Source organism: Carcharodon carcharias, chromosome 4, assembly GCF_017639515.1.
Source record: "Carcharodon carcharias isolate sCarCar2 chromosome 4, sCarCar2.pri, whole genome shotgun sequence".
NCBI classification, from domain to species: domain Eukaryota; kingdom Metazoa; phylum Chordata; class Chondrichthyes; order Lamniformes; family Lamnidae; genus Carcharodon; species Carcharodon carcharias.
The window spans coordinates 37,769,540-37,793,143 of NC_054470.1; the positions used below are offsets into that span (position 1 = coordinate 37,769,540).

At 42.1% G+C, this 23,604-nt stretch overlaps 1 protein-coding gene across 5 annotated transcripts in view; it reads left to right on the forward strand.

Moving 5' to 3' along the window:
- ercc6l2 (excision repair cross-complementation group 6-like 2) overlaps positions 1 to 23,604 on the forward strand; it is a 198,597-nt gene that overhangs the window by 62,487 nt on the left and 112,506 nt on the right. For 4 of the 5 annotated variants that reach the window (XM_041186693.1, XM_041186696.1, XM_041186695.1 and 1 more), the window contains exons 2-6: positions 12,574 to 12,659; positions 12,788 to 13,209; positions 15,474 to 15,593; positions 18,476 to 18,669; positions 20,319 to 20,480. In XM_041186693.1, coding sequence (XP_041042627.1) covers positions 12,611 to 12,659; positions 12,788 to 13,209; positions 15,474 to 15,593; positions 18,476 to 18,669; positions 20,319 to 20,480 — 947 coding nt within the window. In that variant the 5' untranslated portion in view covers positions 12,574 to 12,610. Of the gene's footprint in view, positions 1 to 11,140; positions 11,165 to 12,573; positions 12,660 to 12,787; positions 13,210 to 15,473; positions 15,594 to 18,475; positions 18,670 to 20,318; positions 20,481 to 23,604 lie in introns of those variants that run through there. The other variant, XM_041186694.1, reaches the window with a different exon arrangement.

Genomic DNA, 23,604 nt, shown 5'->3' on the forward strand with positions numbered 1-23,604 from the left:
TGTGATAGGGGATTGCATTCAGTAATCCTGTCCACTTTTCCCATTGTAATAGGGGATTGCGTTCAGTAATCCTGTCCACTTTTTGCGCTGCGCTTTGGGATTGCATTCACTAATGCTGTCCACTTTTCCCATTGAAATAGGGGATTGCGTTCAGTCATCATGTCCACTTTTTGCACTGTGGTTTGGGATTGCAATCAGTAATGCTGTCCACTTTTCCCACTGTGATAGGGGATTGCATTCAGTAATCCTGTCCACTTTTCCTCCTGTGATAGGCGATTGCATTCAGTAATCCTCTCCATTTTTCCCACTGTAATAGGGGATTGCATTTAGTAATCCTGTCCACTTTTCCCCCTTTGATCGGTGATTGCATTCAGTAATCCTGTCCATTGTTCCCACTGTGATGGGGGATTGCATTCAGTAATCCTGTCCATTTTTCGCACTGTGATGGAGGATTGCGTTCAGTAATCCTGTCCACTTTTCCCACTGTAATAGGGGATTGCACTCAGTAATGCTGTCCACTTTTCCCCCTGTGATAGGGGATTGCATTCAGTAATCCTGTCCATTTTTCCCACTGTGATAGGGGATTGCACTCAGTAATGCTGTCCACTTTTCCCACTGTGATAGGGGATTGCATTCAGTAATCCTGTCCACTTTTCCCATCGTAATCGGGGATTGAATTCACTAATCCTGTCCTTTTTTTGCACTGTACTTTGGGATTGCATTCAGTAATGCTGTCCACTTTTCCCACTGTGTTGCAGATTGCATTCAGTAATCCTGTCGACTTTCCCCCCTGTAATAGGGGATTGCATTCCGTAATCTTGTCCATTTTTCCCACTGTGATAGGGGATTGCATTCAGTAATCCTGTCCATTTTTCCCACAGTGATAGGGGATTGCATTCAGTAATCCTTTCCACTTTTCCCACTGTAATAGGGGATTGCGTTCAGTAATCCTGTCCACTTTTTGCACTGTGCTTTTGGATTGCATTCAGTAATGCTGTCTACTTTTCCCATTGTGATAGGCTATTGCATTCAGTAATCCTGTCCATTTTTCCCACTGTGATAGGGGATTGCATTCAGTAATCCTGTCCATTTTTCCCACTGTGATAGGGGATTGCGTTTAGTAATCCTTTCCACTTTTCCCACTGTAATAGGGAATTGCATTTAGTGATCCTGTCCACTTTTCCCACTGTGATTGGGGATTGCATTCCGTAATCCTGTCCACTTTTCCCACTGTGATAGGGGATTGCATTCTATAATCCTATCCATTTTTCCTACTGTGATAGTGGATTGCATTCAGCTATCCTGTCCATTTTTCCACTGTGATAGGGGATCGCATTCAGTAATTCTGTCCATTTTTCCTACAGTGATAGGGGATTGCATTCAGTAATCCTGTCCATTTTTCCCACTGTGATAGGTGATTGCACTCAGTAATCCTGTCCACTTTTCCCCCTGTGATAGGGGATTGCATTCAGTAATCCTGTCCACTTTTCCCCCTGTGAAAGGGATTGCGTTCAGTAATCCTGTCCACTTTTCCCATTGAAATAGGGGATTGCGTTCAGTCATCCTGTCCACTTTTTGCACTGTGGTTTGGGATTGCAATCAGTAATGCTGTCCACTTTTCCCACTGTGATAGGGGATTGCATTCAGTAATCCTGTCCACTTTTCCTCCTGTGATAGGCGATTGCATTCAGTAATCCTGTCCATTTTTCCCACTGCAATAGGGGATTGTATTCAGTAATCCTGTCCACTTTTCCCATTGTAATAGGGGATTGCGTTCAGTAATCCTGTCCACTTTTTGCACTGTGCTTTTGGATTGCATTCAGTAATGCTGTCTACTTTTCCCATTGTGATAGGCTATTGCATTCAGTAATCCTGTCCATTTTTCCCACTGTGATAGGGGATTGCATTCAGTAATCCTGTCCATTTTTCCCACTGTGATAGGGGATTGCGTTTAGTAATCCTGTCCACTTTTCCCACTGTGATAGGTGATTGCACTCAGTAATGCTGTCCGCTTTTGCCACTGTGATAGGGGATTGCATTTAGTAATCCTGTCCACTTTTCCCAATGTGATAGGGGCTTGCATTCAGTAATTCTGTCCACTTTTCCCACTGTGCTGGGGATTGCATTCAGTAATCCTGTCCACTTTCCCCCCTGTTATAGGGGATTGCATTCAGTAATCCTGTCCACTTTTCCCATTGTAAATGGGGATTGAATTCAGTAATCCTGTACACTTTTTGCACTCTACTTTGGGATTGCATTCAGTAATGCTGTCCACTTTTCCCACTGTGTTGGGGATTGCATTCAGTAATCCTGTCCACTTTCCCCCCTGTGATAGGGGATTGCATTCAGTAATCCTGTCCATTTTTCCCACTGTGATAGGGGATTGCATTCAATAATCCTGTCCACTATTCCCACTGTAATAGTTAATTGCATTTAGTGAGCCTGTCCACTTTTCCCACTGTGATTGGGGATTGCATTCCGTAATCCTGTCCACTTTTCCCACTGTGTTAGGGGTTTGCATTCAATAATCCTGTCCATTTTCCTACTGTGATAGGGTGTTGCATTCAGTAATCCTATCCTTTTTTCCACTGTGATAGGGAATTGCATTCAGTAATCCTGTCCATTTTTCCCGCTGTGATACAGGATTGCCTTCAGTAATCCTGTCCACTATTCCCACTGTGATAGGCGATTGCATGCAGTAATCCTGTGCACTTTTCCCACTGTGATAGGGGATAGCATTCAGTAATCCTGTCCACTTTTCCCATTGTAATAGGGGATTGCGTTCAGTAATCCTGTCCACTTTTTGCACTGTGCTTTGGGATTGCATTCAGTAATGCTGTCCACTTTTCCCACTGTGGTGCGGATTGCATTCAGTAAACCTGTCTACATTCCCCCCTGTGATGGGGGATTGTATTCAGTAATCCTGTCCATTTTTCCCACAGTGATAGGGGATTGCATTCAGTAATCCTGTCCATTTTTCCCACTGTGATAGGGGATTGCATTCAGTAATCCTGTCCATTTTTCCCACAGTGATAGGCGATTGCATTCAGTAATCCTGTCCATTTTTCCCACTGTGATAGGGGATTGTATTCAGTAATCCTGTCCACTTTTCCCACTGTAATAGGGGATTGCATTTATTGATCTTATCCACTTTTCCCACTGTGAAAGCGGATTGCATTCAGTAATCCTGTCCACTTTTCCCACTGTGATAGGGGATTACATTCAGTAATCCTGTCCACTTTTCCCATTGTAATAGGGGATTACGTTCAGTAATCCTGTCCACTTTTTGCACTGTGCTTTGGGATTGCATTCAGTAATGCTGTCCACTTTTCCCACTGTGATAGGGGATTGCATTCAGTAGTCCTGTCCACTTTTCCCCCTGTGATAGGCGATTGCATTGAGTCATCCTGTCCATTTTTTCCACTGTGATAGGGGATTGCATTCAGTAATCCTGTCCACTTTTCCCACTGTAATAGGGGATTGCACCCAGTAATGCTGTCCACTTTTCCCACTGTGTTGCGGATTGCATTCAGTAATCCTGTACACTTTTCCCACTGTACTATGGGATTGCACTGAGTAATGCTGTCCACTTTTCCCCCTGTCATAGGGGATTGCATTCAGTAATATTGTCCATTTTTCCCACTGTGATAGGGTATTACACTCAGTAATGCTGTCCACTTTTCCCCTAGTGATAGGGGATTGCATTCAGTAATCCTGTCCACTTTTCCCATTGTAATCGGGGATTGAATTCAGTAATCCTGTCCATTTTTTGCACTGTACTTTGGGATTGCATTCAGCAATCCTGTCCACTTTTCCCACTGTGTTGCGGATTGCTTTCAGTAATCCTGTCCACTTTCCTCCCTGTAATAGGGGATTGCATTCAGTAATCCTGTCCATTTTTCCCACTGTGATAGGGGATTGCTTTCACTAATCCTGTCCATTTTTCCCACTGTGATAGGGGATTGCATTCAGTAATCCTTTCCATTTTTCCCACTCTAATAGGGAATTGCATTTAGTGATCCTGTCTATTTTTCCCACTGTGATTGTGGATTGCATTCCGTAATCCTGTCCTCTTTTCCCACTGTGATAGGGGATTGCATTCAGTAATCCTGTCCACTTTTTGCACTGTGCTTTGGGATTGCATTCAGTAATGCTGTCCACTTTTCCCACTGTGAGAGGGGATTGCATTCAGTAGTCCTGTCCACTTTTCCCCCTGTGATAGGCGATTGCATTGAGTCATCCTGTCCATTTTTTCCACTGTGATAGGGGATTGCATTCAGTAATCCTGTCCACTTTTCCCACTGTGATAGGCGATTGCATTCAGTAATCCTGACCACTTTTCCCATTGTAATAGGGGATTGCATTCAGTAATCCTGTCCACTTTTTGCGCTGCGCTTTGGGATTGCATTCACTAATGCTGTCCACTTTTCCCATTGAAATAGGGGATTGCGTTCAGTCATCATGTCCACTTTTTGCACTGTGGTTTGGGATTGCAATCAGTAATGCTGTCCACTTTTCCCACTGTGATAGGGGATTGCATTCAGTAATCCTGTCCACTTTTCCTCCTGTGATAGGCGATTGCATTCAGTAATCCTCTCCATTTTTCCCACTGTAATAGGGGATTGCATTTAGTAATCCTGTCCACTTTTCCCACAGTGATCGGGGATTGCATTCAGTAATCCTGTCCACTTTTTCCACTGTGATAGGGGATTGCATTCAGTAGTCCTGTCCACTTTTCCCATTGTAATAGGGGATTGTGTTCAGTAATGCTGTCCACTTTTTGCACTGTGCTTTGGGATTGCATTTAGTAATCCTGTCCACTTTTTCCACTGTGATAGGGGATTGCATTCAGTAATCCTGTCCACTTTTCCCACTGTGATAGGGGCCTGCGTTCAGTCATCCTGTCCACTTTTTGCAATGTGCTTTGGGATTGCATTCAGTAATGCTGTCCACTTTTCCCTCTGTGATAGGGGATTGCATTCAGTAGTCCTGTCCACTCTTCCCCCGTGATAGGCGATTGCATTCAGTTATCCTGTCCATTTTTCCCACTGTGATAAGAGATTGCATTCAGTAGTCCTGTCCTTTTTTCCCACTGTGGTAGGGGATTGCATTTAGTAATCCTGTCCACTTTTCCCACTGTGATAGGGGATTGCATTCAGTAATCCTGTCCAATTACTCACTTTGATAGGGGATTATATTCAATAATGTTGTCCATTTTTCCCACTGTGATAGGGATTGCATTCAGCAATCGTGTCTAATTTTCCCCCTATATTAAGGGATTGCATTCAGTAATCCTGTCCACCTTCCTCCCTGTGATAGGGGATTGCATTCTGTAATCCTGTCCATTATTCCCGCTGTGATAGGGAATTGCATTCAATAATCCTGTCCATTTTTCCCACTGTGATAGGGATTGCATTCAGCAATCCTGTCGACTTTTCCCTCTGGGATAGGGGATTGCATTAAATAATCCTGGCCATTTTTCCACTGTGATAGGGGATTGAATTCAGTAATCCTCTCCTATTTTCCCACTGTGATATGGGATTGCATTCAGTAATCCTGTACCCTTTTCCCACTGTAATAGGGGATTGCATTTAGTGATCCTGTCCACTTCTCCCTCTGTGATAGGGGATTGCATTCAGTAATCCTGTCCACTTTTCCCTCTGTGATAGGGGATTGCATTCAGTAATCCTGTCCATTTTTCCCACTGTGAAAGGGGATTGCATTCAGTAATGCCGTCCATTTTTCCCACTGTGATAGGTGATTGCACTCTGTAATCCTGTCCACTTTTCCCCCTGTGAGAGGCGATTGCATTCAGTAATCCTGTCCACTTTTCCCCCTGTGATAGCGGATTGCATTCGGTAATCCTGTCCACTTTTCCCCCTGTGATAGGGGATTGCATTCTTTAATCCTATCCACTTTTCCGCCTGTTATAGGCGATTGCATTCAGTAATCCTGTCCATTTTTCCCACTGTAATAGGTGATGGCATTTAGTAATCCTGTCCACTTTTTCCACAGTGATCGGGTATTGCTTTTAGTAATCCTGTCCACTTTTCCCACTGTGATATTGGATTGCATTCAATAATCCTGTCCACTTTTCCCATTGTAATAGGGGATTGCATTCTGTAATCCTGTCCACTTTTTGCACTGTGTTTTGGGATTGCATTCAGTAATGCTGTCCTCTTTTCCCACTGTGATAGGTGATTGCATTCAGTAGTCCTGTCCATTTTTCCCACTGTGATAGGGGATTGTATTCAGTAATCCTGTCCATTTTTCCCACTGTGATAGGGGATTTCGTTCAGTAATCCTGTACACTTTTCCCACTGTATTAGGGGATTGCACTCAGTAATGCTGTCCTCTTTTCCACTTGTGATAGGGGATTGCATTCAGTAATCCTGTCCACTTTTCCCACTGTGATAGGGGCTTGTGTTCAGTAATTCTGTCTACTTTTCCCACTGTGTTGGGGATTGCATTCAGTAATCCTGTCCACTTTCCCCCCCTGTGATAGGGGATTGCATTCAGTAATCCTGTCCACTTTTCCCCCTGTGATCGGGGATTGCATTCAGTAATCCTGTCCACATTTCCCACTGTGATAGGCGATTGCATTCAGTAATCCTGTCCTCTTTTCCCACTGTGATAGGGGATTGCATTCAGTAATCCTGTCCACTTTTCCCATTGTAATCGGGGATTGAATTCAGTAATCCTGTCCTCTTTTTGCACTGTACTTTGGGATTGCATTCAGTAATGCTGTCCACTTTCCCCCCTGTGAATGGGAATTGCATTCAGTAATCCTGTCCATTTTTCCCACTGTGATAGGGGATTGCATTCCGTAATCCTGTCTACTTTTCCCACTGTGATAGTGGATTGCATTCAATAATCCTGTCCATTTTTCCTACTGTGATAGGGGATTGCATTCAGTAATCCTGTCCATTTTTCCACTGTGATAGGGGATTGCATTCAGTAATCCTGTGCATTTTTCCACTGTGATAGGGGATTGCATTCCGTAATCCTGTCCACTTTTCCTCCTGTGATAGGGGATTGCATACAGTAATCCTGTCCACTTTTCCCCCTGTGATAGGGGATTGCATTCAGTAATGCTGTCCACTTTTCCCATTGTAATAGGGGATTGCGTTCAGTAATCCTGTCCACTTTTTGCACTGTGGTTTGGGATTGCAATCAGTAATGCTGTCCACTTTTCCCACTGTGATAGGGGATTGCATTCAGCAATCCTGTCCACTTTTCCTCCTGTGATAGGCGATTGCATTCAGTAATACTGTCCATTTTTCCCACTGTGATTTGGGATTGCATTATGTAATCCTGTGCACTTTTTCCATTGTGATAGTGGATGGCATTCAGTAATCCTGTCCACTTTTCCCACTGTGATAGGGGACTGCGTTCAGTCATCCTGTCCACTTTTTGCAATGTGCTTTGGGATTGCATTCAGTAATGCTGTCCACTTTTCCCTCTGTGATAGGGGATTGCATTCAGTAGTCCTCTCCACTCTTCCCCCTGTGATAGGCGATTGCATTCAGTAATCCTGTCCATTTTTCCCACTGTGATCAGAGATTGCATTCAGTAGTCCTGTCCATTTTTCCCACTGTGGTAGGGGATTGCATTCAGTACTCCTGTCCACTTTTCCCACTGTAATAGAGGATTGCATTTAGTAATCCTGTCCACTTTTCCCACAGTGATAGGGGATTGCATTCAGTATTCCTGTCCAATTACCCACTGTGATAGGGGATTGCATTCAATAATGTTGTCCATTTTTCCCACTGTGGTAGGGATTGCATTCAGCAATCCTGTCTAATTTTCCCCCTATATTAAGGGATTGCATTCAGTAATCCTGTCCACTTTCCTCCCTGTGATAGCGGATTGCATTCAGTAATCCTGTCTATTATTCCCACTGTGATAGGGGATTGCATTCAATAATCCTGTCCATTTTTCCCACTGTGATCGGGATTGCATTCCGTAATCCTGTACACTTTTCCCACTGTAATAGGGGATTGCATTTAGTGATCCTGTCCACTTTGCCCTCTGTGATAGGGGATTGCATTCCGTAATCCTGTCCACTTTTCCCGCTGTGACAGGGGATTGCATTCAGTAATCCTGTCCACTTTTCCCATTGTATTCGGGGATTGCGTTCAGTAATCCTGTGCACTTTTTGCACTGTGCTTTGGGATTGCATTCAGTAATTCTGTCCACTTTTCCCACTGTGAATGGGGATTGCATTCAGTTGTCCTGTCCACTTTTCCCCCTGTGATAGGCGATTGCATTCAGTAATCCTGTCCATTTTTTCCACTGTGATTGGGGATTGCATTCATTAATCCTGTCCATTTTTCCCACTGTGATAGGGGATTGCATTCAGTAGTCCTGTCCACTTTTCCCACTGTATTGGAGATTGCACTCAGTAATGCTGTCCACTTTTCCCCCTGTGATAGGAGTTTGCATTTAGTGATCCTGTCCATTTTTCCTATTGTGATAGGGGATTGCACTCAGTAATGCTGTCCACTTTTCCCCCTGTGATAGGGGATTGCATTCAGTAATCCTGTCCACTTTTCCCACTGTTATAGGGGCTTGCATTCAGTAATTCTGTCCACTTTTCCCACTGCGTTGCTGATTGCATTCAGTAATCCTATCCACTTTCCCCCCTGTGATAGGGGATTGCAGTCAGTAATCCTGTCCACTTTTCCCACTGTGATAGGCGATTGCATTCAATAATCCTGTCCACTTTTCCCACTGTGATAGGGGATTGCATTCAGTAATCCTGTCCACTTTTCCCATTGTAATCGGGGATTGAATTCAGTAATCCTGTCCACTTTCCCCCCCTGTGATAGGGGATTGAATTCAGTAATCCTGTCCACTTTTCCCACTGTTATAGGGGCTTGCATTCAGTAATTCTGTCCACTTTTCCCACTGCGTTGGGGATTGCATTCAGCAATCCTGTCCAATTTTCCCCCTGTATTTAGGGATTGCATTGAGTAATCCTGTTCACTTTCCCCCCTGTGATAGGGGATTGCATTCAATAATCCTGTCCATTTTTCCACTGTGATAGTGGATTGAATTCAGTAATCCTGTCCATTTTTCCCACTGTGATAGGGGATTGCATTCAGCAATTCTGTCCAATTTTCCCCCTGTGATAAGGGATTGCATTCCGTAATCCTGTCCATTATTCCCACTGTGATAGGGGATTGCATTCAATAATCCTGTCCATTTTTCCTACTGTGTTAGGGGATTGTATTCAATAATCCTGTCCATTTTTCCACTGTGATAGGGGATTGCATTCCGTTATCCTGTCCATTTTCCCCACAGTGATAGGGGATTGCATTCAGTATTCCTGTCCATTTTTCCCACTGTGATAGGGGATTGCATTCAGTAATCCTGTCCATTTTTCCCACTGTAATAGGGGATTGCATTTAGTAATCCTGTCCACTTTTTCCACTGTGATAGGGGATTGTATTCAGTAATCCTGTCCACTTTTCCCACTGTGATAAGGGACTGCGTTCAGTCATCTTGTCTACTTGTTGCACTGTGCTTTGGGATTGCTTTAAGTAATGCTGTCCACTTTTCCCACTGTGATAGGGCATTGCATTCAGTATTCCTGTCCACTTTTTCCCCTGTGATCGGCGATTGCATTTAGTAATCCTGTCCGCTTTTCCCACTGTGATAGCGGATTGCATTCAGTAATCCTGCCCAATTACCCACTATGATAGGGGATTGCATTCAATAATCCTGTCCATTTTTCCCACTGTGATAGGAATTGCATTCAGCATTCCTGTCTAATTTTCCCCCTGTATTAAGGGATTGCATTCAGTAATCCTGTCCACTTTCCTCCCTGTCGTAGGGGATTGCATTCAGTATTCCTGTCTACTTTTCCCACTGTGATAGGGGATTGCATTAAATAATCCTGTCCATTTTTCCACTGTGATAGGGGATTGAATTCAGTAATCCGGTCCAATTTTCCCACTGTGATAGGGGATTGCATTCAGTAATCCTGTCCACTTTTCCCACTGTGATAGGGGATTGCATTCAGTAATCCTGTCCTTTTTTCCCACTGTGATGGAAAATTGTGTTCAGTAATCCTGTCCATTTTTCCCACTGTGTTGGGGATTGCATTCAGTAATCGTGTCCATTTTTCCCACTGTGATAGAAAATTGCTTTCAGTAATCCTGTCCTTTTTTTCCCACTGTGTTGGGGATTGCATTTGGTAATCCTGCCCATTTTTCCCACTGGGCTAGGGAATTGCATTCAGTAATCCTGTCTACTTTTGAGATACTGTAAATTTATCGGTATTAATGAAGCTCAGAGAAGCTGAAATAATGATTTTGCATCAGTGAGTTGCTGTTTTACATGTTTAGGGAAGCGGTCGCCCAATTTGCAGAACACCAGCGGTCTGTCCGCAAGAAAGACCCAAACCTCCCTGTCGCTTGCCATTTTAACACTCCACCCTGGTCTCTTGCCCACATGTCTGTCCTTGGTTTGCTGCATTGTTCCAGTGAAGCCCAACGCAAACTGGAGGAACAGCACCTCATCTTCCGACTAGACACTTTACAGCCTTCCGGACTGAATATTGAATTCAACAACTTTAGATCTTGAACTCCCTCCTCCATCCCCACACCCTGTCCATTTCTTCCACCTTCCTTTTGTTTTTTCCAATGATTTATATAGTTTTTTCTTTTCCCACCTATTTCTATTATTTTTAAATCTTTTATGCCCTGCTAGTCTTTCCATCCCACCCCCACAAGAGCTGTAACTCTTTCGAGTACAAACCCGTTTCCATCTGTTTCAGATGATGTTACATAGTTTGCCATTGTGAGATTTGAACTCTTGATCTTGGGGTTACAAACCCAGTACCATAACCACTTGGCTGCTAGAGCTGTACCTTGAGTGCCCTGCCATCCATTCTTAATTAGTATGTTTGTTTAGATAATATCACCACCTTGTTCCTTTGTCTGTGACATCTTTTGATTATCTGCTCCTATCATTGCTCGCTTGTCCCTACAACCACACCACCCCACCCCCCCACTTCTCTCCCCCACCTCCCCTACCTTAAACCAGCTTCTGTTTCACCCCTCCCCTAATTGTCAGTTCTGTTGAAGGGTCATGAGGACTCGAAACGTCAACTCTTTTCTTCTCCGCCGATACTGCCAGACCTGTTGAGTTTTTCCAGGTAATTCTGTTTTTGTTTTGGATCTCCAGCATCCACAGTTTTTTGTTTTTAACTTATGGTATAAATGACATTATTTTGAAAAGAGCAGAGATGCCTTGGTATCCATATACATAACTACCTAATAGTGGCAGGCAAGTTGGCATGTTGGTCTAAAAGGTGTATGGGTTACTTGGGTTTATAAGTACAGAAATAGAATATAAAAGCAAAAAGATCACACTGGAACTTTGTCAATCACTGGTTAGGCCTCAGCTGAATATTGCGGACAATTCTGGGAACCACTATTTATGAATTTGTAATGGCCTTAGAAAGGGGACGGAGCAGGTTTACCAGGATGTTACCAGGGATGAGGAACTTCAGTTATGAGGAAAGGTTGGAAAAGTTAGGACTGTTCTCCATGTAACAGACAAGCTTATGAGGTGCCCAAAAATAATTTTCAAGATGATGAGAGGTTTTGATAGAGTAAATAGGGGGAGAAAATGTCCCTCTGATGAGTGTGTCAATAACTTGAGGTCATGGATTCAAAATTATTGGAAAAAGATCTAAACTGGAGATGAAAGGAAATATTTTCACTCAAGAGTGTTGTTGGGATCTAGAATGCTCTAACTGAAAAGGTGTGGAAGCCGGTTCCATAAATAAGTTTAGAAAGGGTGCTGGATAACTACTTGTGGATGAGAAACTTAAAAAAAGGCAAGAAGTGGATCTGTGGGACTCAGCACGACTGCTTTTTAAAGTGTCAGCACAGTCATGACAGGCAGAATGGCCGCCTCCTGTTCTGTAGGTTTTTATGATTTTATGATTCTAAAAGGCTCTGAAGTCAGCTTGCACTGAATCTTTTTGGTCTTGCTATTGAATATTTATTTAAACCAGGATTCTGGTTGTTTGATTGTCACTTCCTGTAATTTCCATTGTATTATATTCCAATTCATCTTTGAAGAAAGAAGAATGTGCAAGGAGAAAATATGATCCTTGGGAATCAGTATTGTGTCTGCTGCTGTACTTATGTACATAAATGACTTGGAATGAGATTGTAAACGCACTTTCCAAGTTAGCAGATGATACCTAATTTTGCAGGGGGTGCAAATAACGGAGAACAGACTGATTTAAAATTATAAGAACTTGGATAGACCAGTGAGTTGGATTGATAAGTACCGAATGTTGTTTAATCTGTTCAAATGCAAAGTAATGAAAAGGGAAAAGGATAATGATCATAATCAGTGACAACATAAGATTAAATTGTGTTCTTCTATAGGAAACAACACAGGTGATGGAATTGAGGGTACTGGTGCCATAGATCAGTGAAATCATCGGTAGAGTGTGTGGCAACAGTAAAGAGAGCAAATAGGATCTTGACCTTTATAGCCAAAGAATGGAGATTAGTAATGTTTGACTTGTGCTTTATTTTTCTAAAGTGCTGGAAAACCCATGCATTGAAAAGTTCTTCCACAAATGGAACAAAGCGTCTCAGCCTCTGAATCAAACATCGATACCAGAGCAGGTATGCCTGGCAACCCTTGTACAGTTGAAAAATAATTTTGTTTGCAATCTGCATTTTATAATTGCTCTGGCAGCTATGATTGACATTTTGTTCTTTTTTGCTTGCTTACTGGATTTCTTTGTTTTCAGAAAACTGGTTTGTTGGTGATCAGGTTTTGGCTCCCTTTCCTGGAGATGATGAGCTATATGAGGCCACAATAAAGTCCATTTCTACAGGTGACGATGGAAGAACTGTGGCAGTTGTAAGGTTTTCCAGCTTCAATGAAGAGACAGTGGCAATAAGCGCACTCAAAAGAAAAAGCAAAAGCGAATGCTGGAAAGGTTTTATTTTTGATGATGATGATTTGGAGAAGCCCTTCTTCCATGACAAAAAGACACTGGGCCCCAAGGTCTCTTTCAAATTGTCTGAGGGCAGCATATGCATACCGTATACAATTAACAGATACTTGAGAGACTACCAGAGAGATGGAGTCCAGTTCATTTGTAGACATTACTTTCGTGGTGGAGGATGTATCCTTGGCGATGACATGGGACTTGGAAAAACAGTTCAGGTAATTAATCTTACTACATGACTTGCCAGCTTAGTAGTGCTGCAGCAGGGCCTATGAGAAAGTCAGTCCATCTCCATATACCCCAAAGTTGGGTTGTTTGCTTTATTGCAGCATTTCTGCACCAAAAGCAAATTGTGACAGCATTACTTTTTCTGGTAAGTTCAGTTTAGTGAGCACTAACGTCATACTTTCTCTAGTTATTTCTGTTTCTTGAAATCTGTTCTATGGCAAGAAAATTGGGAGAAAGAGGCTTGCACCATCACGAAAGAAGAGTACACGTTGTTTCAAATACTGAACAGGATTTTTGATAATAAAGGAGTAAAACCAGCGTAGAGATGCCAATAAATTATAAACCTAATGAAGTCTGGTGTAGGATGTATCTTTTGAAATTATGAGACATGTCAGATTACCTCCTAAAATGAAAGCAAAATACTGTGGATGCTCGAGATCTGAAATAAGGACAAAGTGCTGGAAGAACTCAGCAGGCCTGACAGCACTTTTGGAGAGTTGCACAGAGTTAACATTTCGAGTCCAATATGACTCTTCTTTGGAACTTGGGACATTCGTTGATGATGTGAATGGTGCTGGACATTGCACGGCACCTCAGACACTGGAGCAGTCCATGTCCAAATTCAGCAAGACTTCTACAACTTCAGACTTGGGTTGATAAATGTCAAGTTACATCCCCACCACACAGGTGCCAGGCAATGACCACCTCTAACAGGAGAGAGAATCCAACCGTCTCCCTTTGACATTCAGTGGTGTTACCATTGCTGAATCCCACACTACCAACATTCTGGGGTGTTACCATTAACCAGAAACTGAACTGGACCAGGTGTATAAATACTGTGGCTACAAGAGGAGGTCAAAGGTTAGGAATTCTGTAGAAAGTAATTCACCTCCTGACTCCCAAAGCCTGTCCACCATTTACAAGTCAGGAGTGTGCTGGAATACACACTTTCCATTTAACTGGTGAGTGCAGCTCTAACAACACTTGAAGCTCAACGCCATCCAGGACAAATCAGCCGCTTGATTAGCACCCCATCCACCATCTTAAACATTCATTCCTTCCACCACCAACGCACGGTGGCAGCAGTGTGTACCATTTATAGGATGCACTGCAGCAACTCAGCGAGATTCCTTTGACAGGGCCTTCCAAACCTGTGACCTCTACCATCTAGAAGGACAAGTCATCAGATGCATGGGAACACCACCACCTGTGAAGCCACACAGCATCCTGACTTGGAAATATATTGCCATTCTTTCACTGTCACTGGGTCAAAATCCTGGAACTCCCTTCTTAACAGCACTATGGGTGCACCTACACCACATAGACTGCAGAGGTTCAAGAAGGTGGCTGACTGCCACCTTCACGAGGGCAATTAAGGATGGGCAGTAAAATACTGGCTTTGCCAATGACACCCACATCCCCTGAAAGAATAAATTTTAAAAAAATCTAATATGGAGGTTGTGAATGGTAAGAACTTTGTTTATAAAGGACTGACATTTTGGAGGACATTGCTTTCTAAAAGGGCAGTAGGATCCTAGTGGAGGTAGTTGAGGGGAGCCAGAGTAGAGGAGATCAGTGTCCAGTGACTATAATCAATGGGCTCTGCACCAAGATTTGATAAGGCAGCATGGATAACTGCTCTGGGAAAGCCAGTTGCCAGAGCCATGATGGATGCGATGCAAGACACTAACAGCAGAATCAATTGAAGCCACGGGTCTATCCTGAAGGGGTTCTATTTTGTGGCATCAGCAGGAGAACTGCAGCCAGGGAGTTAGATCAAGAGGTGGGATCTGTCAGATAGGAAGTAAATGATAAACAAGGATCAAGAAAGTAGGAGATGGAAGAAAGCGAATCTAAGCAGGATGGGAAAGAAAAATTTAGTATCCCTATTCCTCACAAGGGTTAAATTACAAAATTTATAATGAAGATAATTAGTGTTGGTTCCAAATCCAGCTAGCCCATGTTTGTGCAGTCTGCCTGCAGGTCAGGTACAAAGTCAATGATGTCTGTGTTTAAACTATATACTCTGCTCTAGTTGATTACATTAAAAACTAGCAGGATGGAGAAAGTTCCACTCCTGGTCATGAATTTAGCATTGAGATATCGGCAGATTTTCTTCTCAGTAGAATCACTGATATTATGTCATCAACAATATTCATCTTCTGTAAAAGAAGAATTGATGGAGTTGGTTGTATTTTTCATTTAAAATATAATCCTAATCAACTTGGTAAACTGTTAACGTTTCTTCTCACAGGTTATTTCCTTTCTAGCAGCAGTGCTTCAAAAAACAGGGACTCGAGAGGATATTGAAAATAACATGCCCAAATTTTTACTGAAGACTATGAGGAAGGAATCAAAAGCAACCAATGACAAAGTAATCCTTTATAGCGTGTATCTTGTTGCAAATCTCATTTTGCTAGAAATAATACATTTTATTTTGAAGGTGGGAAATTGTTTATTAAAACTTAAAATAAGCTGCCATTAACGATATAAATTGCAAACATTTTCTTGTGGAGACTTTGATTCACTGCCCACGTTAAATTTGTTGAAAAATTAAATATTTTCCTTTTAATGGCTATTGTGGATGTGTCCACCACTGTTCCTGACAGGATAGTCAATGTCTTGACCCTTTTATTAAAATAAATCTTCTAAACTCATCCATTGTTCTTTGATGATTATTTTAAATTTTGCCCTCTAGTTACTAACGTATTGGCCGGTGGTTACTTCAACAAAACCTCACAATTTACAAAATCCCTACATGGCATGTCAGTGGTGGCATAGTTGGTAGCACTGTAGCCTCTGAGTCAGAAGGTTGCGGTTCAAATCCCACTCTAGGATTGAGCATAAAAACCTAGACCAGTGCTCCAGTGCTGTACTGAGGAAATATGGCACTGTTGGAGGTGTCGTCTATCTGATAAGACATTTAAGGCCCTGTCTGCACCTCTCACTAAGACATTTAAGATCCCATGGCCATTATTTTGAAGAAGAGCAGGGAGTTATCCCTGGTTCCCTGGCCAAATTTATTCCTCAATTAACATTACTAAAACAGATTATCTGGTCATTATCTCATTGCTGTTTGTAGGAGCTTGCTGTGTGCATGTTCAAAAGTGCTTCATTGGCTGTAAAGCACTTTGGGTTGTGAAAGGTGCTGGATAAATGAAAGTCATCTTATTTCCTAACCTTTTTTGAAGAGAGCACACAGTTTCTATTGTCTCATCTCTGGTATCACCTTGTACCTGTAAATCTCTTCAGCACCCGCTACATAACCTTCCTGAAGTTTAAACTCCAAAAAAAACAGACACAGCATTCATTTTGCAGCCTAACCATAATTTGCATAGATTTTATCCTCCCTCAATACTAATCAATCAAGAGTGGAGATCTCGCATCTATCTCAGTTGACTGTTGTGTTGGATACTCAGGAGTGTTATTTTTTTCCACTAATTGAGTAGATAATTTTGTTGTTGCTATTTTATATTTGATATGGCAAACAGTAAAGAGTTTTCCAGTACCCAGCTAGTTGATGCTCTACAAATCTTCAATGGTAAACCTAATAGAAAATTTACATTTGATCCAGCTCCTACCTTATCTACAGGATCTCCCAGTTAGAGCAATATCTGTAAGGGTTGCAGTTACTCAACCTTATTTAGAAAATGGGTATAGCAAATGTACCTAGAAGATATTTCTTCAACATGCAACTGGGATGACAAATTCCAGCTGTTTACATGGGTAGACATTCCATGCATCTGTCTTCTAACAGCACCTTGAATGAAACAGTTAATGTTTTGACCCCAATATGACTCTTATTAAGAGTCATATTGGACTCGACGTTAACTCTTGTTTTTCTCTCTCCGCTGATGTTACCAGGCTTGCTGAGTTTGTCCAGCACTTTGTTTTTATTTCAGATCTTCAGCATCTGCAGTATTTTTTTTCAATAATTTACATATTTTCATGAGCTGGCAGCTTCTGATTTAACCTGATTTTCAGAATCCGCAGTGGGCAGCCATGTTTCCCAAGCCTTGGACAGCCCAGCAGCTAATGTGAGGTGAGGATAGCAGTGGGAGAGAAGATGAAGCCTTTACAGCACTGCTTGTGGGCTGAAGGAGCAAGAGTGCTTTCTCCCAAACCATCATGCTTCCCACCCCCATATCTGTGGGATCAGACCTGACCCTACAACCTGCTCCAAAGCGTGCCCTGTCCACATGAAAGCCAAGCCTATCAATCTAGCTAGCTTCCAAATAACAAACCTGTTAGTTGAGACTCCACAACATGTGCGGCAATCCAGACTTCCAGATATTCTGTCTGAAACTCGGCAACCTTCCCCCATTCACCCTTGTTACTTAACTGTTAATCATAACCCCAATGTTCTCCTTGGTTCCAGGGGAAATAACCAAGATTTATAAAATCTCATCTTGTAAGTTACCCTATCTTTATTATCCTGGCCAATTATCACTGCGCTTTCTCCAAGGCCAGTATATCCTTCTGAAGGTGGGAGACCCAAACCTGAACGCTAAATTCCAAATTCCATCTGGTTAAAGATCAGAATAATTCCAGTTCTTTAATATTATATGCCACCATTCTTCTTGTGATGCTAGCATCCCTTTAGCCTTTTGGTCACCTTTTGCACTTGCCAGGTAAGTAAAATTATTTCTGTGCCTGGTATTCTACGTTGCTTCTTTCATCTCCGCTGAGTGCCTTTTGTGTGCTGCTATTATTTTAAAGTATGCTGCATCATATTTGGTTATCCAAAACTGCCCACAGACTTAATTTACCAATCTTTTCTCTTCACAATTCACAAAAATTCCTGCCGAAGCATCATCTGCAAACCCCCATATACTCCCCCCATATTGTCAAATCCAGGTCATTTATAGGTGAGAAGTGGGAGCCCTAGCACTGATCTCCAGTGAATACTGTCAAACCATGAAAGCCTCTTTTATCCAAACTCTATCTCTTCTCCCAGTCAGGTTGTTATCCATACCATAGAGTTGTCTCCACTTTCACATGCTTTAATTTTAAATACAAATCTCTTGTCCACAACCTTATCACATAACTTCTGAAAAATCTGTGTATATTACATTCTTTGATTATCCTCTCAATGAAATTGGTGGGCCTGTCAAAGAACTACTGTTGGGTTAGTTGGACATTACTTATCTTCCATGGTACCATGACGATTTTCACTAATCAGCCTTTAGTTTTTCATGTGCTCGCTTGTTTTACCCCAGCATTGAACCTGAAACTTGTCTTTTTCTTCTTTTGCAGATTTTTCTCATAATTGCTCCTCTCTCTCTGCTGTATAACTGGAAGGATGAACTGGATAGCTGGGGTTATTTTAGAGTCTGTATCTTGCATGGCAACCAAAAAGACCATACTTTCAGCTGCATTCGACGGAGGAAGTGCGAGATTGCCCTGACAACCTATGAAACAGTCCGCCTCTGTTCGGCTGATATCAATTGGTAATTGGTTCACATGACAGTGTATTTAAAGTTGGATTGCATTGAAAGAAGTTATTTGTGGTACTTATTTGTTAGGTTTGGTGCACATTAAATGTAGACGGGCCTGAGAGAGCTTATCCATTTGGGGGTGGAAAATTGTTATCCAATTAGCTGCTTGTTATACTCCTTCCAGAAGATGAAGTGGAGGCTGATCCACAGAAGATCCAATTTGCCCTTGTACAAATCACCTTTTTCCTTAGTTGTCCAGGAGATTAAAATCTTGATAAAAGCAAGATTTTCTCCTGATAAGCAACTGCTTTAATTCCAGTGCAAAAGCTGTGATACAGAAATCAGCATCATCTGTGTGATCTATTGAGGATGCATCAAGATTTCTATTCCACAAGTGATGATAGATACTGCAATAAGTGTGGGTCACACTCATATCTGCCAGGTCTTTTATGATTCATTCTGTTTATTGAATAAGTGAATTAAGAACAGAGCTGTAAAAGGTGGGATAAAAACATAAAATGCTGGAAATACTCAGCAGGTCAGACAACGCCTTTGTAGGGAGAAACAGTTAATGTTTCAAGCCTTTTCATCAGGACTGAGAAAAGTTGGAAATGTGATAGATTGTAAGCAAGTGAAAGAGGGGAGGGTGGAAAAAGAATGAAAGAGAAGACCTGTGATAAGTGGAAGACAGTATAGGTTAAGTGACAAACTGGTGGTGTAGGATCAAAGGTGGTGGTAATGGGACATATGAAGACGCAAAAGATATGGCTAGAGGAGATGTGAATGGCAGAATGATGAATTGCTGCAATCTGAAAGGAAAAGAAAAGCAAGTGTAAAACTGAAACCTGCAAAGTAAAAGGAAATGAAATGGGGACACAGATTACGGTCTGAAATTGTTGAGTCCACAAGTCTGCAAAGTACCTAATTGAAAGATGAAATGTTATTTGTGCTTACATTGCGCTTCATTGCAACATGCAGGAAGCTGAAGACAGTGGTTAGTGTGAGTGCAGGGTGGAGAATTAATATGACTGGTCACCATGTTGTGAACTGACTACTGATGAACCTTGTACAATCAAGATAGATGAATTTGAATGAAAAGGCAATCGCCAAGACACTCAAAATTTGGTTGGAAGTCGCACTTTTAATGGCAATGGGCCGAGCGGGATTTTTCAATTAATGTTCAGTATGAATTTTTAAAATTCAATTTTTTTTTTTGGCAGTAAAGATGTGTTTTTTTTTAAAAAAGGCTTAGTAATTTGCTGTGACAACTGCTGTATTTTTGAATTTTATTAGTAATCGAACCAACAAATCTTAAAGAAATAAAAACTAAAAGTGCTGGAAAAATTCAGTAGGTCTGGCAGCATTTGTGGAGAAAGAAACAGAGTAAACGTTTCGAATCCAAAATGACTTTTTGTCAAGAGTTCCGAAGAAGAGTCTTATCGGACTCGAGACGTTAACGAGCATGTTCAGTGTCCTGGAACAGAGCAAAATATTTAACAATTTATTAGCTCTGACTTCAGCTGTGAAGGTGTTTACTCCAACAACAGCTGGAGAACTGCATTGTTACTGTTCTGGGATTTCTTTACTGGTCTGACCTGTAAATTTATTGTGCTAGGTCAAAAAAATTGTTATACATGGTTCATTTTCCATTTCTTGAACAGTATTGAGTGGTCTGCAGTGTTTGTAGATGAAGCCCATAAGATAAAGAATCCTAAAGCTCAGATCACACAGACTTTGAAGGCCCTGAAGTGCAAGGTTAGAATTGGGCTAACTGGAACCATTTTGCAGAACAACATGGATGAGCTATGGTGCGTCATGGACTGGTAAGCTGTGTAATTATTTCAGTTAAACTTATGAAATGTCTAAGTGGAAAATTAGAGTAAGAAATGCACCAGTTAGTCATTGAAAGAGCAGTTGACCAGTCAACATGCAGCACTTCATGTGTTCATTTTCTTCCCAAGTGCCAAAAGGTCACAAAAAAAGGCAACTGTTAGAAGGATAAATGACTTCAGAATTTGACCCTGGTGGTCACCAGGTGCACAGAAAGATGTGAGAAAGTTGTACTGGCATTTCCAGGATTAAAATTGTGAGCCACCTGTCCCCATTTCAGTTGCTAACATTTGTAAGTAATTTCCCATAGCCTAAAGAATACCCTAACAACCCAGGGTCAACGGCGATAGTGGAACATCTATGTACAAGAGACAGAGTTCCAATGACTTATGGGTGAGAGGTTTTGTCATTTGCATTCTGTGCATGCACTTTTGAACTGACATTGAACATTAAGCTGCTGTTGCAGCAGCTCCAGATTAACTAATTACTGTTTGTGGAACATTGCTAGCGCAGAATGTATGTACATACATAAAAGTGACTGCAAAAGAAGTTGTGTGTAGAACAACATGATAAGACACTTCATAAATATATTTTTTTTCTCCAGTAATCCTGGTTTAAAATATGGAGATGCTATTTAAATGCTTAGCGTTCCCCTGGTCATTACTTTGTCTAATAAGAATTTAAATGCAGTTTATCAATTATTACCCATGGTAGTCATCAAGCTGTCTCTGGCTCATGCAGCCACCCTGCCAAATGCTGGCTGACTCTAAAGTAAAACTAAGGAGCATGGAATTAGTATTGGAAGAGCCTGTTGTTTGGGTGCTGTTTGGAGTCCACAATGGTGTCCACAGCACATGCTCTCACATTTGGGGTGAGTCACACTTGATACTATATTGGTTTGAATGTGAGTGTGCCTGTAGTGCATAGCCACTGGAAGTATGTTGGCAATCAAGGATTGATGCCAACATTGCTATTTTGGAGCTCAAAGCTCCAGTTAACACCATTTATTTATCTCACACAGTTCTCATGCGTTCAGCAACAGCAAAGACCACCTATCAGTGCTATTTAAAGGTATCATAAACTGCTTACAGTTTAATTGCTGGTTGATTTCTTCTGGATGTTGCTGTGATTCTATAGTGTTTGGTGCTTTTACAAGTTACTTAAAAATTCCAGAAGTTGACAGGGAGTGGTGCGGCAGGTGATTGAGGAGTTTTTGCTAACTCCAAAGCTTCTGCATAAAACGATTTGCTCCCAGGCTTGGGTGTACAATGCTGCCCTTAGGAATGCAGGGCGTTGTTGACTGCAAGCATGTTGGTTTAAAGGTTCTGCATGTTAACTCTGCCCAATACTGGAACTGAATGCAAAATTGAGTGATAGGGCATTTTCATCATCATTGTCGTCTTGCTGAACCTCTGCCTGAGAAGATGTCACTTTGAGTAGCTCCAGCTAGAAAGGCAAATGGGTGTGGTGCAGAGAGGGGAGGCAAGTAAGAGATGCACGCTTCTACCATCTTTAGTTTGTAAATCAGAAGAGATTGTGGGATGTGGGGGAGGTGGGATGCGAGAAGGATAGGGTTAGGGTATGAGGACAGCATCATCTTTGGTTTCAATACATCTGGCCACACCCTCAGCAGTGGACAACCAAAAATGGTGAACACTGTTTCCTCCAGGGGATTAGGGCATACAGATGTATGGTTACCTCCTGCTTCCTGTAGTTGTGTGCCAGCTTCACCTGTTTTTTTAAAAAAAAGTGTGTCATTGAGTGCCAAGCAATCTGTTTGGGTGATGTGGCTGTCATGGTTGAATAGTTGACAGCGTTTTCAAGTTGAGATGTGGTTGTGAGACTTGCAGCATTGCTAAGTGTGTGAAGGTGAGTTAGAGCATAAGAATGTCACCAATGAGTGCTCATTGAAAGTGATTGTTGGTAGTTGAATGATGGGGATGTGATGTACTGAGCACTGTGTGAGGCTAGTGGTGCAATTGGTGGAATATGGCATTTTAGGATTTATTCACTGATTGAGACCACTCGCGTGAGGTCATTGACCTTCTGTGGCACTGCATCCAGACCCTTATGACTTTTTTTAAATTCTTTCATTCATGGGATTTCGGTGTTGCTAGCCAGGACAACATTTATTGCTCATCCCTTAATTGCCCTTGAGAAAGTGATGGTAATCCACCTTCTTGAACCGCTGTAGTCCATGTGGTGTACATGCACTGTTAGGGAGGGAGTTTCTGGTTTTTAATCCGGCAACAGTGAAGCAACAGCCATATAGCTCCCAAGTCAGGGTAGTGTTTGGATTGGAGGGGAACGTGCAGCTGATGGTGTTCCTATGCATCTGCTGCCCTTGTCCTTCTAGGTGGTAGAGATTACAGGTTTGGAAGGTGCTGTCGAAAGAGCCTTAATGAGTTGCTGCAGCTTTTCTTGTAGGTGGTACACACTGCTGCTGCTATGCATTGATGGTAGAGGGAGTGAATGTTTAAGGTAGTAGATGGGGCGCTAATCAAGCGGGCTGCTTTGTCCTGGATGGTATCGAACTTCTTGAATGTTGTCGGAGCTCCACCCATCCAGACAAGTTGAGTGTATTCCATCACATTCCTGACTTGTGCCTTTGCTTGACAAGCTTTGGGGAGTCAGCTGGTGAGTTACTCTCCACAGAATTCCCAGCCTCTGACCTGCTCTTGTCGCCACAGTATTTATATGGCTGGTCAGGTTCAGTTTCTAGCCAATGGTAATCCCCAGGATTTTGGTAGTGGGGGATTCAGCAATGGTAATGCCATTGAATGTCAAAGGGAAATGGTTGGATCCTCTCTTATGTTGGACATGGTCATTGTCTGGCACTGAAGTGGCAAGTAGCATTTGCACCACATCATCAGCCCAAGCCTGAATGTTATCCAGGCCTTGCTGCATATGGACACGGTGTGGTTCAGTATCTGAGGAGTTGAATAGTGCTGAACATTGTGCAATCATCCGAAGTAATTAGCTGGCTGGATTTGTCTTGCTTTTTGTGGACTGGGCAATTCCTCATATTGCCAGGTAGGTGCCAGTGTTGTAGCTGCACTGGAACAGTTTGGCAAGAAACGCAGCTAGATTTGGAGCACAAGTCTTCTGTACTATTGC